Below are 18,987 nucleotides of genomic sequence, written 5' to 3'. Positions count from 1 at the left end.
TAAATTGTATCAGTTATGTGCTCATATAAATAGTTACTGTGTACCATCTATTTTTAAATGAAACTAGAGTAAGTACCTAAATATATCTTAAAATCAGCCCTGCGCAATATTCAGAATAGAAAGGAGGGTTAGCACAATCAGCCAATCAGGACCTGCCACATGAACATATGTAACAAAGTGAAACTGGTGTGTTTACACAAGTACAGTGAGGCTCCATTCACATCTGTGTGTTTTTCAAAAGCATGGCAAACTGCACAGAAAATGCATGCTTTGCCGTGTGCTTCAGAATCATGCTGCAAACGCACCAAAAAGCACAGTAAAAAATATACCATGCACTACTCCAGGTCTGGAGCTATTTTTGGGCAATTGTTGAATGGGCTGCCTTATGTGGGACAAGCGAAAATGCTCTTAAACTCCCTGAAAAACAGTGCATGTCAGAATGTGAGTTACATCTACACCGAGATGTGAATGGGGCTTGACAGCTGAGTGTCTCCATCCACTCCCTCCTATGTACTTGTACAAAGCTGACCATACACTATGCAATCCGATTATACAATTTCTGTACAATTTTATTTAGATTTACCAGAACTACTTTGGAATAGGATGACCCACCTATCTATCCATTCACTCTGTATACAGTCAGGCAGGCCCTTGCACTACATAGTTGATGGTAGATCTAAAAGAGATTGCACAATCAGATTGTAGAGTGTATGGTGAGCTTTACAAAACCCAGGACATACGTCCCCTGTTCTCAATACCACAGCTCATGCTTACTCTGACAAAAAAAAAGATCATTGCAAAATAAAAGTCAGGCTGGCCATACATTATACAATTTTATTGTTCAATTTCCCATTAGATTTACCAAAACCATATAATACGAGGTCAAACCTAAACACTTTCAATTTGTATGCAATCAGACAGGCCCTTGCACTACATAGGTGAAGGTAAATCTAAAGGAAATTGGATAAGAACAATGTATAATGTATGGCCAGGTTAAGGTAGAAAAAAAAACTATGCTTGTGTATTCTGTGGGATCACTGATTGCATTTAAAAAACATGTGGTCCTGGAATAGGAGGGCAGATGATGCAGGGTGTGCGCTAATGAGGTCAGCTGGTGAACTACTCCCTGTGCCATTGTCCCGATGCGCGGCTGCAGAGATCGGGAAATGTCTCACTGCCTTTGATTAGCGCAGCGCAGTGCCAACTTCCTGGTGGTCTCTGCACGTGGGCTGTGCGAACACGCCGGAGCTCATCCTGTTCAGGAAATAATGTAGACTTTTTTTTTTTTACAACAAGCGCTGGCACTGATGTAAGAGCTATGTAGGATAAATAGAAAGTTTTTTTATTTCTGCAAAAGAAGTACATTAATGATTTATTGGTACATAGGGGAGCTGGAATTTAGAAACAAAAGGTGAACTTAGTCTTTACAACATCATGTATCTCTAATATTCACATCTTAGACATTTTGTTTTATGTTTGTCTATATAAGAAAGTATATGAGAAAGTAATGAGATTAATTTAAAATATGTATTTTCTTACAGAGCGCCCAACATACTCAGGTTTGCCAACAGGTATATACATTTATTTCAATGTTTACCTTATTTGAATTCATTTATTTTATGTCTGTCTCTCCATCTGCTAATATTCATAATAAGAATTATTAATGTATTTTTCTAACATATTAATGAATAGTTAATGTATTTTCCTAAATTCCTATGCAGCATTAAATATTTATGAATTTTTTGTTTCTCTTTTTTCTGCCATTCCATCTAAAAATTTGGCAATGAAATACTTGATGAAATATTTTTTTAATTTACAGTGAATACAACACTTCCAAGCTGGACTACACGTATGTAGTAATATTTGCATTTTTTTTTTTCATTTATTTGGAATTTATAGAATACAATGCCTCTTGGTATTTTATTTTGTATATTACAGGGAATAACACTAGCTGTGGAGGTCGCATCACACAGTTTTATGGGGTCATAACCAGCCCAAATTTTCCCAACAATTATTCATCTAATAGTTTCTGCATATGGGAAATTGAAACAGCAAGAGGGTATCGAGTGGAATTGACTTTTACACATTTTCAGTAAGTTCATAATAAAAGTAGGGGAAATACTATACTGTAATAAAATATAATTGCTAGCTTTTTTTTTTAAATGGTGGTTTTAATCTGTCCAGATTATAAAGAAATTTTAAAGTCAAAATGCCAAATCTGTTAACATGCTTTAGATCAGTAATTGAGAAATTAATGGACCAAAGGACCAAATTCAAACCAGACAAATAGAATTTTTAGACTTCGGTCTACATAATTATTTATTCCATACATGGTTTCAGAACAAGAGATGTGTTTATTATTTAAAATAAAAAAGTATGGAAATACAAAAAAAAACAAACACACATACTCACCTATGTGGATGCAGCATCAGTCCGGCCGTAATGGCGGGGATGCGTTGTCTGGCGACTTATATAGGCATAAGGGGCGGGGTCACCAGGTGATGTCACATGGTGACCCCACTCCTTATGATGTCACAGTCCCAGCATCCCCCTATACTGTGACATCATAAGGGGCGGGGTCACCATGTGATATCACGGCGGTGAACCCACCCCTTATGCCTATATAAGTCGCCGCACAACGTGTCCCTGCAATTCCCGCCGGAGAGAGCGTTGTGTCAACATTGGAAGAAGAAGAAGACCCCCAGACAGCAGCAGCGACGAAGGAGAAAACCGGGCTCCTCCGCTTGTGTTTTTTTATTAACACTTTTTCCCCTCAGGTGAATGGGTAGGGGTACCATGTACCCCATACTCATTCACATAGGGTGGGGGGTGGGATATGGGGGCCCCCTTATTAAAGGGGGCTCCCGGATTCTGATAAGCCCCCCGCTGCAGACCCCGACAACCAACGGCCAGGGTTGTCGGGAAGAGGCCATTGTCCTCATCAACATGGGGACAAGGTGCTTTGGGGTGGGGGGCGCAGGGCCCCCCTCTCCAAAGCCCCCCCATGTTAAGGGCATGCAGCCTGGTATGGCTCAGGAGGAGGGTTCTCGCTTGTCCCCACCCCCCTTCTTGACCAGCTGGGCTGTGTGCTCGGATAAGGATCTGGTATGGACTTTGGGGGAACCCCCACGCCATTTTTTCAGCGTAGGGGTTCCCCTTTAAATCCATACCAGGAGATGGGGCTCACAAGGTGTCAATCTCGCCAATGGAGGCGGCAACATTGACTTCCTTCGCTAGTCCCGTCTACCTGGAGTCATGTGCAAAATGAACGGACTTTACTCCGTGTGTAGGCAAGTCCGTTCATTTCAAAAGTCCAATCATGTGTGGGCGTGTGTGGGCAAGTCCGCTTGTTTGGATGTCCGGCGGACCTCCCCTGCAAAGTCTGGCGGATTGTCCGCCGGATAGTCTGATTGTGTGTACACGGCATAAGACTGAGTACTGAGTGATCACATAACCACTGACCACTCAGTTCTTGATCTTCAGTGAGCAGATAGCAGTAACTGTTTTTGGGATCCCTGCAAAGCCTGGACCAGCTCTTTGAGGTCAGCCAACAGCAGGCTTTAGTTCTGTCGGCTGAATCTGTCTCACAGGAGTGCACTTAGTTTTCCACTACTGTGACATGAGAAGTATTGCCAAAAGAGCTTTGACCATACTTCTCCTTTAAAGCGGTGTTCCGGCTGCAATTTTTTTTTAAAGTCAGCAGCTACAAATACTGTAGCTGTTGACTTTTAATATGGATGCTTACCTGTCCAGGGAGCCCGTGATGTCAGCCCCTTGAGGCTTATCCGTCCATCAGATCAGGTGCCGGCACCGCCATCCTAATGAAGGGAAACAGTCAGTGGAGCCTTGTGGCTTCACTGCCCCTTTTCCTACTTCGCATGCGCGAGTCGCGTGGAGCTTTGTGAATGGGCGGCTGTCTGCTTGGACACACACAGGTCCCAGAAGGACAGCGCACCCCATTTTCCAGAAGGCAACGTGAGGGAGGAAGAGAAGGAACAGCTCAGTGGAGAAGGCAGTGGCAGATCAGGACGACTGCATAGCAACAGCTATTTCAAATGTTTTGTCAATCATGAGTTTAAACCTAGTAAAAGCTGTGAAATCTGAACTGAAAATGTGCCAAGTTTGAGTGTATGTAAAGGAAAAGCTTATTTTTCAGTTTTGGATTGAGATAAAGGTTTAGATTCTCTGTTCTGTTGCTCACCTTATCGCTACAACAAGAGGTGACTACAAATCTTCTAATTTTCTTCACTTAAGCCAGACACTGACAGAGGGAATTAAATCAGCTGAACTCACACGATTTCATTCCCGCATGTCAGTCCCGACTTCGGGGTCGATTTCAGAGACATTTTGTGTCAGTTTCTGCACAGATGTCTATTGAAATCGCACCCCAAAGTCACCAACATTAGTAAAGAAACTACTTTTGGAAATTGGTGTGGCACCGATTTCGGATAGTGCCATTGTGGGCAATAGCCACGGATTGGGCATGTGATTTGACATGTCAAATTGCATGCCAAATCTCTGAAATGTGATTTGGCTAAATATGGTTTCATTTCCTTCCTATTGTGAAATTGAAGGGAAACCTCCCAAATGGGACACAGGTTGTAAAAATCTAACCTGGTAGGTTAACCTTACCCAATCCATCCAAAACAAGAAAAATATTTGGCTATGAATACACTTAAAATAAAATGTAGGTTTTCATAGTGGCCTGTTTATATACTAAGCCCTTGTATACGCGGTCGGAGATTCCGTCGGAATGTTTCCTATTGGACCGTTTTGTCGGATATTCAGACTGTGTGTGGTCTGTATCGGACTGTTTCCGTCGGAATATCCAACGGACCAATTTTTCCAACTTGCCGGTAAAATTTTCCGACAAAATGCTCCGAAACGGACATACTCCGATCATGTGTAGCCTACTCCGACAGACAAAGTGCCACACATGCTCAGATCAAATTCCTAGACCAAAGCTATTGGCTACTAGCCTGAACGTAGTCCCGTCGTAACAAAATAACGTCATCACGTTATGTACAATCGGATTTTCCGACAACTTAGTCCGACCGTGTGTATGCAACATCACTTCCGGACCTCTTCCGGAATTAATCCGTCGGAATTACTCCAACGGATTTGGTTGTCGGAATCTCCGACCGTGTGTACAAGGGCTTAGACTTTGCAATTAATTTGTCATTTAGTCTTGCCTAGTTGAATGACTCAAGTGTATAAAAGATCAGCATGGGAAATCATGTTGTGGATCTGAATTTAAACACAGATAAAAATATTTTTTTTCCCACAAATAGAGCTTTCCTTTAGTGGTATTTGATCACCTCTGCGATTTTCATTTTATCTACTATAAACAAAAAAAGACCAACATATTTTTTACTTTTTGCTATAATAAATATCCCCCAAAATTTAAAAAAAAAAACATTTCTTCATCAGATTAGGCCAATATGTATTCTTCTACATAATTTTGGTAAAAAAATCGCAATAAGAGTGTGTTTTGATTGGTTTGCGCAAAAGTTATAGCGCCTACAAAATAGGGTATATAATTGGGACTAGTGATATTATTACAGTGTTCAGAGCTAAAAATAGCCACTGATCACTGTATAAATTACATTGCTAGGGAAAGGGGTTAACACTAGGGCACGATCAAGGGGTTAAGTGTTCCCTAGAGAGGTGTTTCTAACTGTAGGGGAAGAAGACTGACTGGGAGTAGAGAGATCGCTGTTCCTGATCACTAGGAACAGGCAATCTCTCTCTCTACTCCCCTGACAGAATGGAATCTGTTTGTTTACATTGACAGATCCCTGTCCTGGCTCTCTGTGGAGCGATCATGGGTGGCCAGCGGACATTGCGGCCAGTGGCCACGTGCATCAGCTCCAACGATGCACGTGCTGATAGTCATTAAAGGGATCGGCGATCCGTGCAGCTGAGCCAACCTACCGCAATATAACTGTGGCAGCTGGTCAGCAAGCCGTTAAAAAAAAGAAAGTCACATTGAGGAAAGGTGCTTTCCCAGCTACTAAAAATAATATAAGTTATTTGCAACATTTTTGGAGAAAAAGATGTTGGAATTTACTTTTAAATTAACAAATCTATCCACCAAATTCCAACAGATTTATCTGGATTGTTTTGACCTCTAGATCTGATTAGAATTGATACATTTTGTGTTTTGTTGTTAGATTAGAAACATCGAATAACTGTGTCTATGACTGGGTGAAAGTGTATGATGGATATCCCCAAAATGCTACACTTTTGGCAACACTTTGCTATCCTTCAAACTATACTTACTACACTTACGCCTCATCATCTAATGTCATCACCATTGAATTTAAAAGTGATAGTATCATTGAAATGTCTGGATTCCGTGCTGTCTTTTCATCAGTTCTAGCAGGTAACAGATTCAATTTTATTAAAATTCTGTGGAACAATAAGCTAACGAAAGTCTTACAAGTGAAATAATAACAGCTGTGTTCTTACCTAGAACTGTAGAAAAAAAATTGTGTTTTTGGTGTCAAAATGTTTAGAAACCATACCCTATCCTACCCTAACTGATCCACTATAAAAGTAAATGCAAAAATATTGTGAACATATATTTCATAATCACAGAAGTAACTTTACAAATACAAAAATTCTCTATATATAAAAGTACTTATTTTTCCTGCAAAAATATTCTATTCTGGATATACTGTAATTCAGGAGTCAAAATTTCAAGTCCTGAGCTACTAGCTAGTCCTTAAGAGTTACTCGCCACCAGTTGCCCCGCCCAATCCCTACCTTGTCCCACCCCTATTTCCACCCCTAAACACACCCTTGTAAATTCTCAATCTCATAAAATGACACTGTTAAATGTTTTATGCAGAATTAGGTTACAAAATTAAAAAATAACAGCTTTAACAATATTAGCATAAAGCATATCAGTGTCCATCAGTGAAGCCTCATCATTGCCTATCAGTGCAGCCTCATTAGTGCCCATCATTGCTGCCTCATCAGTGCAACCCCATCAGTGAAGCACATCAGTGCTGCCTTAGAAGTGCAGTCTCATCAGTGCTACCTCATCAGTGGCCATTAGTGCCCATCAGTACAGCATATCAGTGCTATCTTATAAGAGCAGGTAATCAATTCCGCCTCCTCAGTGCTCATCAATGCAGTGTATCAGTGCAGCTTATCAGTACCCATAAGTGCAGCCTCACCAGTGCCCATCAATGCAGCAGGGATCACAGGGAGGAATTGGGAGGATTGCCGGGCAAATCACACAGAGCGGGTATTTCTCACTGTGACACAGCTTGTATATGAAATTCCAGCCAATGTCAAACAAAGTTCCGCCTCCTGGACAGGCATTGGACCAGTGTGCTGTCTATCATAGGGGCCCATCCAGGAAGTGGGACTTTGTTTGACAGCGGCCGGTGTTTCATATACGAGCTGGGTCACAGAGGGAGATCCCCGATCTGTATGATTCGGCCGGCAATCTTCCTGACAGTTTTCTGGCTGATCAGGCCTGGCAAAAGCGGTGCAGTCTTTTTTACAGAGCATCAGATGCCCTGTAAAAAAGGATGCACCGCTTCTGCCAGAAGTGATCAGCCAGGAAACCGTGAGCCCAGTCCGCCCCTTCTCCACACTCGCCCTCAACTAACTTCCACTCGCTAAATGTGAGCAGGCGAGTGGACATTTTGAGGGCTGCTGTAATTAGCATTTTGTTTTCACAGACATGTTTGCCCCAAAAACTTGTGCAATGATGGTAAAAAACTTACTACCACAAAAAATACAAGGCCTATTAGCCTTATTTTAAGTAAATGTCAAGTAAAAAAAAAATGTTGTTGTAGATAGAATGAGAAAGAATTAAAAATCTTTCATGGATTTAATTGTTTTGGCTCCATAACAGAGATTGTTCCTCACTTGCTGCCCCATTGACAATAGTTTTAGACTGGAAGGTCAAGTCCACAACATAAACAGAGACAGCAAGTATCTTATCCACCCCTACTCTACTAAAAAAAATATAGTTTTCATTTATATCTGTGATGTTGGTGAATTCCTCTCACTTTCTGTTTGGTTAAATATTGTCAGCAGGACAGAAAGTGAAGGGAACTCTATAGCAAGGGTTCCAAACCTTCTTCATTCTATCTCAAAGCAGGAAATTTTTTTTGGCTGGAATTATACTTTAAATGTATTTTTGCTTTGAACCAGCCATTCAGGATTCAGGTAATGAATTGCATGGCTTGGTTAACTGAGGGAAAGAAAAAAAAAACTTGATCTTGCTTGTTGCTCTTATTTTCTTTTCATATATATATATATATATATATATATATATATATATATATATACAGTGGTGTGAAAAAGTGTTTGCCCCCTTCCTCATTTCCTGTTCCTTTGCATGTTTGTCACACTTAAGTGTTTCGGAACATCAAACCAATTTAAACAATAGTCAAGGACAACACAAGTAAACACAAAATGCAATTTTTAAATGAAGGTGTTTATTATTAAAGGTGAAAAAAAATCCAAACCATCATGGCCCTGTGTGAAAAAGTGATTGCCCCCTAAACCTAATAACTGGTTGGGCCACCCTTAGCAGCAACAACTGCAACCAAGCGTTTGCGATAACGTGCAATGAGGCTATTACAGCGTCCTGGAGGAATTTTGGCCCACTCATCTTTGCAGAATTGTCCTAATTCAGTTACATTAGAGGGTTTTCGAGCATGAACGGCCTTTTTAAGGTCATACCACAACATCTCAATAGGATTCAGGTCAGGACTTTGGCTAGGCCACTCCAAAGTCTTCATTTCGTTTTTCTTCAGCCATTCGGTGGTGGACTTGCTGGTGTGTTTAGGATCATTGTCCTGCTGCAGAACCCAAGTTCGTTTCAGCTTGAGTACACGAACAGATGGTCGGACATTCTCCTTCAGGATCTCTTGGTAGACAGCAGAATTCATAGTTCCTTTTATCACGGCAAGTCTTCCAGGTCCTGAAGCAGCAAAACAGCCCCAGACCATCACACTACCACCACCATATTTTGCTGTTGGTATAATGTTCTTTTTATGAAATGCAGTGTTCCTTCTACGCCAGATATACTTGGACACACACCTTCCAAAGAGTTCCACTTTTGTCTCATCGGTCCACAGAATGTTGTCCCAAAAGTCTTGGGGATCATCAAGATGTGTTGTGGAGAAATTGAGACGAGCTTTGATGTTCTTTTTGCTCAGCAGTGGTTTTCTCCTTGGAACTCTGCCATGCAGGCCATTTTTGCCCAGTCTTTTCCTGATGGTGGAGGCATGAACGCTGACCTTAACTGAGGCAAGTGAGACCTGCAGTTCCTTGGATGTTGTTGTGGGGTCTTTTGTGACCTCTTGGATGAGTCGTCGCTGCGCTCTTGGGGTAATTTTGGGCGGCCGGCCACTCCTGGGAAGGTTCACCACTGTTCCATGTCTTCGCCATTTGTGGATAATGGCTCTCACTGTGGTTCACTGGATTCCCAAAGCTTTGGAAATGGCTTTATAACCCTTTCCAGACTGATAGATCTCAATTACTTTCTTTCTCAATTGTTCCTGAATTTCTTTGGGTCTCGGCATGATGTGTAGCTTTTAAGGATCTTCTGGTGGACCTTACTGTGTCAAGCAGCTCCTATTTAAGTGATGCCTTGATTGTGAACAGGTGTGGCAATAATCAGGCCTGGGTGTGGCTAGAGAAATTGAACTCAGGTGTGGACAACCACAGTTGTAGTATGTTTTAACAAGGGGGGCAATCACTTTTTCACACAGGGCCATGATGGTTTGGATTTTTTTTCACCTTTAATAATAAACACCTTAATTTACAAATTGCATTTTGTGTTTACTTGTGTTGTCCTTGACTATTGTTTAAATTGGTTTGATGTTCCGAAACACTTAAAGTGGTTGTATACCCACTTTTTTAACTTTTACCTACAGGAAAGCCTATAATAAGGCTTACCTGTAGGTAAAAAAAATATCTCCTAAACCTGTACGGTTTAGGAGATATTCCCCTCGGTATGCGCCGCTGACTGCAGCGGCGCATGCGCACAAGGGGGTTCTCTCCGTGAAAATCCGGCAGCGCTCGTCCGGCCGGATTTAAATCTCCCGCGCGCATGCGCGGGAGTGACGATATCGCGGCTCCGGCCACTCACAGCGCCGGAGCCGCGATACCCGGAAGAGACGCCGAGGGAGCATGTCGGCTCCCTCGGCGTGGATCGGGCGAGATGTCGGGGCCTCGTTCTAAGGTAAGTATTTCATAATGAGCTAGTATGCGGTGCATACTAGCTCATTATGCCTTTTGCTTTGCAGGTTTTAAAAAAAAAAAAAAAAAATTGCGGGTTTACTACCGCTTTAAGTGTGACAAACATGCAAAGGAACAGGAAATGAGGAAGGGGGCAAACACTTTTTCACACCACTGTATATATATATATATATATATATATATATATATATGTAATTTTTTTATTTTATTTTTCTGTTGCTCACTTTTGTTTTTGTTGACAGCTGTTTAGCTGATTTATTCATGCACATCTATGTTGAACCATTGAATCTGTAGAGCTGTATGTGGTAATAACAGTCATACTCGCTTTTTCTTTGTATTTACATAAATTCCATGTGCCTTGAGAAATTATTAAATCTGCTCATCTGTTCTTTTGATCTTGTGAAATCAATAAAAACATTGAAAAAGAAAAAAATAACTTCTTTGATCACATGGTTTAGAGTAAGGGTTCTAAACTCATGCACACTCTATACCAAAATGTTTTGTCTAGGGATGGACTTAAGGTTAATGATTTTTCATTACTGAATAATTACCAGCAGACTAATGGTTAGACTAAAGTGTGTTTCCTTTCATTGATGTATATACTGTATAGATAACAATATAATTCATGTTGTTATCAAGGTAGTTTTGTCAGAGTAAAACATAGTGGTGTTTGCCAGTTCTTAAAGTGAACTGTTCAGTAATGGCGTTGGTGCCCACTAAACACTCTTCATGTTTGTATTTAGAGTATGAAACTTTGCCAACAATTAAGTAATTTCAATCACTTTGTATAGAACTGCAGTCCATCATGAAAGAGTTTATTTCTGTTGATCAAAAAAAATAAAATAATAATAATTAAACCTACTGTTCAATGTTCTTAAATATGACAAAAAACATTAAAACTTCAAGGAGGTAAATACTTTTTATAGGTGTTGTATGTGCACCAATATTGGTTTAACTCTAAATTAGGCAAACTAAGAGGGAAATTACATTACTTTTAAATATTATTACCTAGATAGATTTCTGATATATTTGTTTTTAAGGTATGAAATTTCTGAGTGTAACAATTTTTTTTCTTAACCTTTTTTTTTTTTTATATATATATGCAGGTTATACAACGCAGACTCCAGGTAATAAGTCATTTACATATGTGTATATAAATTAGTAAAATAGAAAATATTAGATATTATTACATTTATATTACATATATAGTAAGTTACCAAGAGTACACAGACAAGTTTTTTTAGTGCCTGAAACCTGTATACTGTGCAGACCTGCTTAATACAAAATAACCTGTAAATAAAAGTAGGAAAGGGTCATTGATTACAAACAAAAAAGAGATTTCCCCATGGGGTTTTTTAAGCAGCAAATGAGAAACAAAGGAGTTATAAAAAAATGTCTTGGTTTTATTATCCAAAACACTGATTAATTAACATGAGGTACAAAAAGTATTTATTAAAACATGAGCTCTTGTATACATAGTGCGAAAAATGTATATTGGTAGAGGGAAATGCATATACAATTTCACCATTCAGAAAACGAATTTGTTAAATACAAATAAATTCCCATAACATATAATTTGAATCACCATCTGATATATAAGATACCCCAATGCATTTCGACCAAGGGAGCTCTGTATACTGTATAGTCCTAATTCCAAATTTCCAGAGCCTCCATAGTAGGAGCACATATAAGAATGGATAGAATAAGGGCAGGTATGCCTGGAGGGAGCCCATCCCTTCTTAAAAGCACAGGAATGCATGTGATGCCCAGCAAGAGCAATTGCGTCCCTGCACCCAATTCATCCAACTGTACAAAAAAGTGTCAACAAACCCAGCATATAACTGGCCTTTGCAACAAGGTGCACATGGAAGGACACTTCACATTCCAAACAGACAAAATATTTCCCAGCACAGTTACCAGCCAGCCTGCAAAACAATCAAATTGACACTGTATAACAGTTTACATTGAATCCTTGTGCTAGTTAGTGTGTGTGTGTTACATATTTTACATGTAAAATATCAGTTTTTGCTAAAAAAAACTACGTAGAACCCATAAACATTATATATGTTTTTAAGCTGAGGCTCTGGGGAATAAAATGGTATATTTTTTTGCCACACAATATTTGTGCAGCGGTTTTTCAAATGCAAATTTTTTGAAAAGAAAAAAAAAACACTTTAATGAAGTTTAATGCACAAAAATACAATATAAAAGATGATGTTATGCTGAGTAAATAGAGCCATGTCACATATTAAAATTGCATCTGATGTGGAATGGCATCAAACTACGATACCTTAAAATCTCCATAGGCAACGCTCTAAAATCTTTTATAGGTTACCATTTGAGAGTTACAGAGGAGTTCCAGCGCTAAAATTATATCCCCTAACTCTGACATTCATGGTGATACCTTACATGTGTGGTGCAATTCGGCATTTGTGTGGGACCTATGTGCGTGTTTGCACTTGCGTGTGAGCACAGGGGTGCTTCAAATGTTGTTTACTTTATTTTTTATGTTATTTTCTCTCCTTTATTTCTATCGGAAAGGATAAACAACATCCCTTGTGATGGCATAGGCTATGACAGGTCGTCTGTATGGAGAGATCTTGGGTCCATTAGACTCCAGAACTCTCTCCCTGCCCTCTAAAGTATCTGATCAAACCAAGACCGGTTTGAACAGATGCTTGTTCAAGCCGACTTGTTTTGCATTAGACCGAAACTGCATGTGTCAAAAGCCTCATTCCTTCCTGTTTCTGACATCACACAGTAGGAGGAACAACATCAGTTCGTCTCATTGTGTCCCAGGAAGTAGATGCCACCATTCGCATCCTTACCAGGCTCCCCTGCCGCAAGGGAGAGCCCGATAAAGGCTGTCCCTTGCGGATTACATTTACGTTGAAGGAAATTGCTGCCACTTAAAAGTGATATCTCGATCATTGCTGCAGCGATAACCGAGATATCAGGCTTCTAATCCAGAGTATATTGCACTACATCCACAGCTTCATGTACATGAAAAACTTGTACATTAGCCTCAAAAGGCAGAAAAAATGAGATTCATTTCTTACAGACCTCAATAGGGTTAAGCGCTTTGTTCAGTATTTGCGAGATTCCCGATGAGTTGGGCCATTTTTCTCATCCTGTATGTCAGAGTTTTTGTGGAACCATTCCTCTAAATGTTCTGATGTTGGGAAAATAGAGTCCACTCCTTATTATGTGACATAGACTTAGCTATGTTCAGTTAATTGCCCTGTAGGGTTTACTTGTTGACCTTTAATACACCAGCATGTTTGTCAGCATGTCCACTGATTACATTGTATAAAATGTAATGATACTTATATTACATGAAATGCAAAAAAATGCCTAGATGAATCAACCTATATCCTGCTTTGTTAATGTATTGTGTTTTTTTATTTTTTCATATATTATGGTTTGACCCAATTCCATAGAACACTGGTTTACAACAGGTGAGTAAGGTGACAGCATTTGAGTGCTTTTGTGATATGCCAGTCTGAGCAGAAATGTATAAATAGTCATTTACATTTGTAATTTCAGCACCAAATTACACATGTGGAGGAGTTCTAACTTATCCATCAGGAGTATTTTCTAGTCCTTTTTATCCAGGACTTTACCCCAATAATGCATTGTGCATATGGGAAATCAGAGTCTTGCCCGGGCACACAGTGGATCTATCTTTCCTCTACATGGAGTAAGTATTTAAATCAGTCTCTGAATTATATAAAACCATAATTATAATTACCAAAGCATTAGCCAGAAAATACAGAGACACAATTGTGTACTTTTGTGGGTTGTATATTTGCTAAAAGAAAACAAACCCTGAACCTTCTTTTTTTCTTTTTTTTTACAAAAATGATCTTAACATCCCAAAACATTATATGGTTTCTATAAACAACGGCTGCCAGGGGAGAAGCTTCTAAACACTCCAGCCTCTGCCGACCCCATGAGACCCAGGGCCTGGTATGAGAGGACTGCCTGTATCCTCTACTTCCAGTCCACCCTGACAAAATTAAAGTGGAACTTCATTCTTTCAATCAACATTGATGATTTTTAAATTTGTACGCTGCTAGCATTAGTAAATAAATAGGAAAGTATATCATATTTACCTGTTTTAAGCTTTTTTTTTTTTAGATTTCTTCAGTTACTTCTTGGTTTCTGACTTAGACAAAAGATGTCATACACTCCAGAAGTCTTTAGGGGGGGAGAAGGGGTTTTCACAGTTAAGCACACCCACCTGCCTGCATGCCTCAACTAAGGATAGATGGATTTCAGGAACAAATGCTTCATGAATCATCTGCAAGAAATGCTAGGGGTGTTTTTTTAAACTGATTTCTCAGCAAAATAAAGAAAGGAGACATGGATTGATGGATGAGTTTACTTTGAAAATTAAAAATAAATTAAGTTGCGTTTTTGGTTTGTGGTGCTCAGATGCAGTGTAGTTCTACTTTAAGTTGTATTTATAGCCACAACTTTTTTTGTTTAGGGTAGCGTGGGGAAAGATTAGAATCCTTGTTAAGTTTTATTGCTGGCCAGGGCTCTGTTAGATTTTCCCTTTATTACTTACAAAACACAAAGTAAAAAGAAACATTTCAACAGCAACCTTACAGAAAGCAAAATGCTTCTTTCAATTAAGTTGGAGGGTCCTGTAAGTTTTTAATTATTATTTATTTCCCTGTGCAGATTTTTCTTCACTTCCTGTGTAATAAAACCTTGACCCCTTGACAGAATGTTAGAGGAAATGCCCCAGATAATAGTGAACCCTATTATTGATACCGAATAACTTTTCTTGATTGAATAGACAATGCTAGTTGGGAAAATGTGCTTATTTCTTCATTCGATTGCCTTTTATTTAAAAGAAATTTCATCAAATGTGGAATAAAGTAGGAAGGAGATAAACTTTTTTTTTTTTTTGAGGCATACTTTTCTATTGTACACTAATGTATACTAAAAGTAAATTTATACTGAAAGAAATATTGTGTAAATTTTGTATTAACCACTTAAGCCCTGGACCATTTTGCTGGCCAAAGACCAGAGCACTTTTTGTGATTCGGCACTGCGTCGATTTAACTGACAGTTGCGCGGTCGTGCAACGTGGCTCCCAAACAAAATTGATGTCCTTTTTTTCCCACAAATAGAGCTTTCTTTTGGTGGTATTTGATCATCCCTGCAGTTTTTATTTTTTGCTCTATAAACAAAAAAAGAGCGACGATTTTTAAAAAAACTAATTATTTTTTACATTTTGCTATAATAAATATCCCCCAAAAATATATAAAAAAAACAATTTTTTTCCTCAGTTTAGGCCAATACGTTTTCTTCTACATATTGGTAAAAAAATCACAATAAGCGAGTATTTATTGCTTTGCACAAAAGTTATAGCATTTACAAAATAGGGGACAGTTTCATGTCATTTTTATTAAGAATTTATTTTTTTACTAGTAATGGCAGCGATCAGCGTTTTTTTTTTTTTTTTTAATGTGACTGCAACATTATGTCAGACACCTCAGACATTTTTGACACATTTTTTGGGTCCATTGTCATTTATACAGCAATCAGTGCTATACAAATTACACTGGCAGTGAAGGAGTTAACCACTAGTTGGCAGTCACTGATCTCTGCTCCAATCAGGGCTGTCTTTAATATTGATTGGACCCTGGGCAAAACTTTTCTTGGGCCCCCCCCCCCCCCTCCCCATACACTTTTGCTCTGCACCTGCTCTGAGACATACAATAATTAGCAGCTAGACTCAAAATCAGTTCATTGAATCAGATCAGGCAATTGGTTGCCAGAGGTTACAGTGTATCATTACCGCTCACTGACTGGTTGATAGAGGTTACAGCACACATTACGGCTCACTGATTAGTTGCTAGAGGTTACAGCCCTTGATTTCTGCTTGTTGATTGGTTGTTAGAGATTACTGTGAATATGACCTCAGGGGGGCATGATATACATATGAATGCTGCCGGCCTCCGCTATTTACATATGAATTTCACCGCTATTTTCATATCAATGGTGGTAATTTACATGTAAACACAGGGTCTGCAGGTGAATCATCTGTACACAACATTAGGGCAGAGCTGGGCAGCATTAGTAGCAGCACTTCACACTGAGATATTGGGACACAGCAAAGGACTAAAACCTCAAAGGACGAGGGAATTTAAACCAGGATAGTTGGCAAGTATGAGGCAGCTACTTTGGGCCCCACAACAATAACAGGGCCCATGGCAGCTGCCCCTTTTGCCCTGCCTTAAAAACGGCCCTGGCTATGATCACAGGGAGCAGAGATCGGTGACACTGTCACTAGGCAGAACGGGGAGATGCTTGTTTACATTAGCATCTCCCCGTTCTTCCTCCCCATGAGACGATCACGGGTCCCACGATCGGATTCACGGAGGTCCCGACCGGCACGCACACATCCCACCAGCAGCACGCACGTGCCACCGGCGGCGTGCATGTGATGGCATGGGGGAAAATTTAAAGTGACTTACCTGTACACCCATTTGCCTGTCTGTGCTATTCTGCCGACGTACATCGGCGTGCGCCGGTCAGTATGTGGTTAATATGAATAAATATTATTTGATATTAATTCCTATTTTAATATACATTAATAATTCTTAATATGATATGACATAAATATGCATGATTGGAAATCCCTGTTGAAAAGTACAGAGTGCGCCCCATACATTCCTTATAACAATGCAATCTGATTGTAAATGCTCTTATTTTCTACAATAAATGAAAATTAAGCTTTAATTTATACTTTTATCACAGCCTGGAATACACAAGTTCTTGCTCCTATGATTCTGTGACAATATATGATGGCTTGCCATTGAGCTCCTCACCCCTAGGAAAAATTTGTTCATCTGTGAACTCTACTTTTAAGTCTTCCTCTAATGTGATGGGTGTTGTTTTCCGAACTGATAGTAGTGTGCAGAGAAGTGGATTCCAAGCATTTTACTCCTCATCATCTAAAAATGCCAGCGAACCAGGTACAGTGACATTGCATATAATGTGTAGGACCACAGTTTCACTGCTTCATTAACTTTAAATGGTAACATTTTATTGAAGTAATTTAAACAGCAGGAATACAAGTATGAACATATTTACAAACTCATTCCAGCATTCTGTCTCTACCCATCATTCTGAAATCCATCATGCCTATCATTCCATTTGTTTGAATTGTGCATATCTCACAATTTTTAGCTGCTGCTGTTCACATTGATTTTTATATTTATGTAATACTTTCTACCATGGTATTTTTTGTGGTTCCATCACGCCTAGATACCATATGGGCACTACACTGCAGGCCTAGGGTTGCTTTAGGAATGTGCAAATGTAGAACTGAATGAGGAAATGGTTATAGCTTCACTGTACAGTAAAACCTTCACTGAACTGTTTATTTGCAATTTTATTCAGTCTTTCTGGGATGATGATTGAAAATTCTGTTACAGGAAATGAATTGCTTCACTCTCAAGTTTGTACTGGATATATGAATGATCAGTGTCTGTGATGTGCTTGATTTTTTCCTATTACACACCTTTCATACATCATACACTTATATCCAAAGTGAGCATAATGTGTATTTTTTTACCAAATGTAAATAAAAGTAGCAAAGAGGTTCAAAGAGGTTTTGTTTAAAGAATAGTCATTGGAAAATACATAGTTTTACTTACATTCAACAGCTGCAAGCCTGCAAACAAGTAAGTTCTGTGCATGTGCAGGTTACTTCTTCCAAACACCCAGTACTTACTCACAGCATCTTGTTATGCTGGTTTCTGTGGCTAAATGCTGTTGCATTTCCTTTAGGTCAGTGTTTCTCAACTCCAGTCCTCAAGGCGCCCCAACAGGTCATTTTTTCAGGCTTTATTTTATTTTACACAGATGATTTGATCAGTTTCACTGCCTTAGTATTTACTACAGCAATTTCATCTGAGGGAAATCCTGAAAACATGACCTGTTGTGGCACCTTGAGGACTGGAGTTGAGAAACATTGCTCTAGGTTATTGACGCCGTTTGAGATAAATTAGAAAAGTTAAATTTAACACTCTATTTTACTGCACTGTGTTTACCCAGCTTTATTTATGTTATTTATTTATTATTCCATGTTATTTCAGTTAATTGTGGTGGAATCCTAACATATCCATGGGGAGTAATTGAAAGCCCATCTTATCCATATTCACGCAGCCCTGCTGACTGTGTTTGGCATATTCAAAGCGCAAACAGCGTTATTGAGATCTACTTCAATGATGTTGTGTAAGTTCAAGAAAAAAAATAAGAGTTTCACAATTACTATTTCATCATAGTGCACTATAATGCTGTCTTAGTCTACAAAATATATTTACAGTTTAAAGGCTTTTCACAAAGCCGTAATTATTCAGAGGTTATATTTTTATGAAATAGAAAAGATTCAATTATATTAGAAGGAAAGCTTGAAACTCATTCTAGGGGCAGAAGCTTCCTTAAACTGTAACTCCACTTTTGCTGAAAAATAAAGTAATCTTGTTCTGGTCATTTATATACAGTGCAAGAGTTTTAGCAAATGTAATTTTAAAGTCTTACCTACTGTTTACTCTATTGAAAACGAACACACGATCAAACAATCCGGTGGAAAAGTCCGACTCAAGTCCGCCGGACAATCTCCCTGTGTGTGGGCTCCGGCGGACTTTTTTTACCAAAAGTCCGGCGGACTAAGAAAGTAGTTTTGCACCAAAATATGTCCACTCGCAGTCCGGCGTACAATACGGTCAT

General features: G+C 39.2%; 1 protein-coding gene across 5 annotated transcripts in view; it reads left to right on the top strand.

Annotated features, from left to right (window-relative positions):
- The window catches only part of LOC143987702 (scavenger receptor cysteine-rich domain-containing protein DMBT1-like), a 136,272-nt gene that overhangs the window by 101,284 nt on the left and 16,001 nt on the right, over positions 1 to 18,987 (top strand). For all 5 annotated transcript variants that reach the window (XM_077486641.1, XM_077486642.1, XM_077486640.1 and 2 more), the window contains 9 exons: positions 1,542 to 1,571; positions 1,820 to 1,849; positions 1,939 to 2,092; positions 6,174 to 6,385; positions 11,340 to 11,360; positions 13,674 to 13,691; positions 13,780 to 13,933; positions 17,011 to 17,228; positions 18,354 to 18,492. In XM_077486641.1, coding sequence (XP_077342767.1) covers positions 1,542 to 1,571; positions 1,820 to 1,849; positions 1,939 to 2,092; positions 6,174 to 6,385; positions 11,340 to 11,360; positions 13,674 to 13,691; positions 13,780 to 13,933; positions 17,011 to 17,228; positions 18,354 to 18,492 — 976 coding nt within the window. The remainder of the gene's footprint in view (positions 1 to 1,541; positions 1,572 to 1,819; positions 1,850 to 1,938; positions 2,093 to 6,173; positions 6,386 to 11,339; positions 11,361 to 13,673; positions 13,692 to 13,779; positions 13,934 to 17,010; positions 17,229 to 18,353; positions 18,493 to 18,987) is intronic.

Source organism: Lithobates pipiens, unplaced genomic scaffold (assembly GCF_037356315.1).
Source record: "Lithobates pipiens isolate NorthernLeopardFrog02 unplaced genomic scaffold, aLitPip1_a1.2 Scaffold_18, whole genome shotgun sequence".
Taxonomy (NCBI): domain Eukaryota; kingdom Metazoa; phylum Chordata; class Amphibia; order Anura; family Ranidae; genus Lithobates; species Lithobates pipiens.
Note: the sequence above shows the minus strand (reverse complement) of the source record. Positions and strands in the feature narration are given on the sequence as shown.